The 4,418-nt window shown below is 38.2% G+C and overlaps 1 protein-coding gene across 2 annotated transcripts in view; it reads left to right on the top strand.

The window, feature by feature from the left end:
- UPRT (uracil phosphoribosyltransferase homolog) overlaps positions 1 to 2,247 on the top strand; it is a 25,836-nt gene extending 23,589 nt beyond the window's left edge. For both annotated transcript variants that reach the window (XM_023522897.1, XM_011379499.2), the window contains exon 7: positions 765 to 2,247. In XM_023522897.1, the coding sequence (XP_023378665.1) occupies positions 765 to 871 (107 nt within the window). In that variant the 3' untranslated portion in view covers positions 872 to 2,247. The remainder of the gene's footprint in view (positions 1 to 764) is intronic.
- Positions 2,248 to 4,418: the final 2,171 nt, after the last annotated feature.

Below are 4,418 nucleotides of genomic sequence, written 5' to 3'. Positions count from 1 at the left end.
AAAAATTACCTGTGGGTCAGATGTCACTGGCGACAAAGGGTGATTTGCTTGGTCATCCACTTAAATATTACAGGTGGCATTGTAAACATTGAGATGATCAAATAATTATCGGGTTTTCTGCCTTTGGGAGTAGAAAAGTAATTGTCTTAGGTCTAATAGTATACATTACGAGACTATACAATTGCTTGACATTAGAGATGAAATAGTCACGTTCTGTGGCAGCCTAGCTGTGGCTTTTTAGTTTGAGTCGGGTACTAAGTTGGTCCCTTTCTCTAGTCCCTGCCCTGCCCTGCCAAGTCTGGAGTACCAACTCCTACAAAGCAACCTTGCTCGGACTTACGAAAGAAGTCCTTGCACCTGTGTTCCAGTTGAAAAACCATCTCATGTTTGATCCTGTTTTCAGAAAGAACTATATCCTCTCTATTCCCACTGCCTTTCAAGTAAAACAAAAGAGACTCTTCAGGGGAAAGGTGGCTATAGCTGAGTATATTTTTCAAATCTGGGATAGAAAACAATTTGATTTAAGAATTTATTGGTGAGTGAGTGGGCGGGAATGTAGTCTGACTACTATCAAAGCTTTTCAGATATCAGACATTACAAAAAACTAATACGAGATTATGCAAGTCTGGCTAGGTATCCAAAGGTCATTGCTCTCTGTCTTTGGTCAATATGAGACCTAGAGACTGACTATAAAATTCCTGAACTGCAACTAATGTTACCAAAAAGTCCTGCAATAACAATTTTCTTCCTCTTATTTTTCGAAGGTGCCAAATCAATCATTCAAGAGTTTCCAGACATCACGATTTTAACTACAGAAGTTCATCCTGTTGCACCAACACATTTTGGACAGAAATACTTTGGCACAGACTAAGTCATTGAAGGAAAATTCATTATCTTGTGTCATATTACAGTTATGTTTTGAGTTTCTGTCTGTCTTACGAATTCACTTGAGGAATGGCAGAGAAGGTTGTGTTAAAGATGCTTCGTAATTTTTAGAAGTGGGTATAGTTGAAAGGAAATATTTGAGGCTTATTTATTTTATTCGGTTATTTCTTGACCGTTGACACCAAATTCAACAATGACACACGCGCAACTCTTAGAAAATATTTCGATAACGTTCTTTATGCAAATTGCTGAGCCCTCAGTGCATCGGAGCTATTCCCTCAGTTATGAACCTCTCAGTGTGCAGGTCGCTTGCAGCCTCAAATCAAACTCAAAACAGGAGTCAGTTCTTTGGCCCGCTATTGTACTTCGTTAGTTGGTTTTTAGCTCTAGGGAGCCTCGTTTATGTAGGTTCAGTTCTGTTGTCACCTTCCTCAGCTCTTTACTTCCCTCTACTATACACGCTGGTACCTTGGAGAGGATGAAAAACATTTTCTCCCGGAATCTTCCATTTCCGTAGTATCTTCACTCAGTTGGATATATGGTTAGCCCTTCAGTCAAGCCATTATGTTCTTCATGGCTCATGTCCTACCCTGTGTATTTCCGGTCGGTGCCTTGCCAAGTAGGTAAAGAAGTTGGGGCGTTTCCTGCAAGGGGAACTGTAACGTTTACCTGCTTAGATTGAACCGGAGATGTCTGGATGCTGACAAGGGAGGGCTAAGTACCGTTAATGCCTTCGGTGCCCCAGCAAGGAACTGGTGGTGGTTTTTCTGGGGGAAGGACAGTTTCTTGCTGGGTTTTATACCTAATAATTAGATTAAAATGCTTGATTTTTAATTTGAATGTTTCTGCTGGAGGCCTTTGATTCGGAAATTATTTTGCATGTTTGTCAACTGTAGATATAGTAAAATGGGAAAAATACCATGATATATTTTTTTAAGTCCCTAAAATCTATGTATTCGTATTTAGGCTTCTAAAAGGAAGATAAATCACTTTAGAAATCACAGCTTCTGTTCTAAAACTTGCTCGTCAAAACCCGATCTCGTTTTACGTTGATACTAAAACACTCTAACTGGCCGATTACTTGATTAATTGTCCTCTCAGCCGCAGAGGCAGCCGCTGCGGGCCGCCGTTTAAGAAAAAGCAAGAGCAGAAGGCGGTGTCAGAAAGAGCCAGAGCTGGTGAAAGTCAGCAAAGAGGGCGAGGGACTCGGAAGGCTGCTGTGGGACGGGAGGGACTGCGTTTCCCGCTGCGATCTCGGAATGCTAGAAGGACTTCACTGTATTTTTGTCTTGCTGTTCGAGGACTCTCATAATAAAGTGAGATTAATCGATAGATTACTCACATTATAATTCTTCCATGGCAGATGTTGCTTTCGTGTCCTTATTGGAATTACCGTCTCTACTTGTCAGTTAAGTCTTTTGGTACAATGTTGATTTCGTTTATTCCCGATTAGAAGAAGCTTGTAACTGAAGCCCATGAAAGGCAAAATGTTTTTCTCCTTGTCCCAGGAAAGACGGCAGCCAGCAAACGAGATGGAGACAGGGTCCGCTTTAGATTGCTACGTTGAATTAGTTGGAAAGGTGATATTTACCACTGTAGGAGTCAGTGCTTCTGACTTAGTGCTTATGTCTGGGCTTCGACATTTTGTTGGAAGTGACTTTCTAGAACATCACACAAATTCATATTCAAGTATAGGTATAAAACCATATTTTGAGTGAATTATTTTTATACTAGCAGCCATTTGGATTGAATGTGTCTCTGTTCCTTTTCATCACTTAACTTGATGGGGAGTTGACTGTGTTTGGTTTCCACATGGAGGGAATTCCTACAGTAACCAGTAGAAGTTATTCAGTGGGGTCACATTCCCGCTGGTGTTTGTCCATTATCCCCCTGCAGATTTCAAGAAAAATTTTAACTACGTCTTCTGAAATTTGGACCTTTTTAGCAAACGAGGCATTATTTGTAAGGTTACTATCTTGCAGGACTCTTTGGGCCCAGGAAATTTTGTACATGACACAAAATAACAAGATTCTTTTTAATGACATGAACCTCAGGGCAGTATAAGCTATGTAGATTCCTTATTGAAGAAAGAACCATTAACACAATAAAAATGACACCCAAACAGTATACAGAAGTGTTTCTCAAAAGTCAAATGTGGATCAGAACCACCTGGAGGGCCACAGATGGCTGGGCCTTACTCCTAGAATTTCTGATTCGGCAGGTCTACAACAGGGTCTGAGGACGTGCATTTCTGAGTTCCCAGTTGATGCTGATGTTGCTGGTCTGGTGGCCACGCTTTGACTTCAGACATTTCTTCTTTTATAACTTAAGGATTCAGTGATACAGATTTCCCTCCAAATACTGATTTAGCTGTATCCGACGAGTTCTGATACGTTGCTTTCATGTCCACTTGTGCCAAAATGCTTCCTCGTTTCCCTTTTGATTTCTTCTATCTAGAGTTATTTAGAAGTGTTGTTTAATTTCCAAATATTTATAGGCTTCGTAGATTCCTTTTTGGTATTAATTCCTAATTTAGTTAAGAGAATATACTTCATATGATCTGAATCCTTTTAAATTTATTGAGAGTTGTTTTATGGTCCAGCATATAGCCTCTCTTGGTAAATCTTCCCTGCACTTTTGAAAAGTATGTGTATCCTACTGTCCTTGGGTGGACTGCTCTATAAATGTTGATTGGGTTAAGTTGATTGATAGTGTTCACTGTCAACAAGTCATTTTTTTTTAGAGATTTTCTGTCCTTTTGTTCTATTAATTATTGAAAGAGGGGTATTGAAATCTCTGACTAAAATTTTTGCTTTGTGTATTTCTCATTTCAGTTCTATCTTTGCTTTAAGTGTTGTAAAGCTCTGTTGTTAGGTGCATAAACTTTTAAGGTCGTTACGTCTTCTTGATAGATTGAACGTTTATCATTATGAAATGTCTCCTTTTATCCCTGTTAATATTCTTTGTTCTGAAATCTACTTTGGCTGTTATTAATATAAATATGCCAGCTTTTATTTTGATAGATATCTTTTTTCATCCTTTTACTTTTAACCTATTTGTGTTTTCATTTTTTTTTTACAAAGGCACTGAAATACCCGTGTTGAAAATAAACTATACATGGCTGATTTCTAAGTTTAATTACTAGTAAAGGCAATAAATATACATGACTATAATTATATATACTACCTAGGACTCTTCAGGTACTCTATTTTATCCCGAGTGAGCTGTTTAATAGCTTTAGAATATGTAACGATACTGCCTCTCTCATTCCTGTTTTTAATAATTTCGTTCTTCTCTCTTTCATTTTTTTTTCATATTTAATCTGGGTTTCTGGTAGGCACTCTAGAGCTGTATCTTGCTTTTTTATTCAGTTTGACAGTCTGCTTTTTAATTGGGATGTTTAGACCATTTTAATTTACTGTGATTATTGTTTGGTTTTAAATCTACCATCTTGCTGTTTGCCTTTTATTAGGCCCATTTGTTCTTTATTCATATTTTCCTCTTTTTCTGCCTTCTTTTAGATTAATCATTAT

This window comes from Pteropus vampyrus, unplaced genomic scaffold, assembly GCF_000151845.1.
Source record: "Pteropus vampyrus isolate Shadow unplaced genomic scaffold, Pvam_2.0 Scaffold361, whole genome shotgun sequence".
In the NCBI taxonomy this organism is placed as follows: Eukaryota; Metazoa; Chordata; class Mammalia; order Chiroptera; family Pteropodidae; genus Pteropus; species Pteropus vampyrus.
Note: the sequence above shows the minus strand (reverse complement) of the source record. Positions and strands in the feature narration are given on the sequence as shown.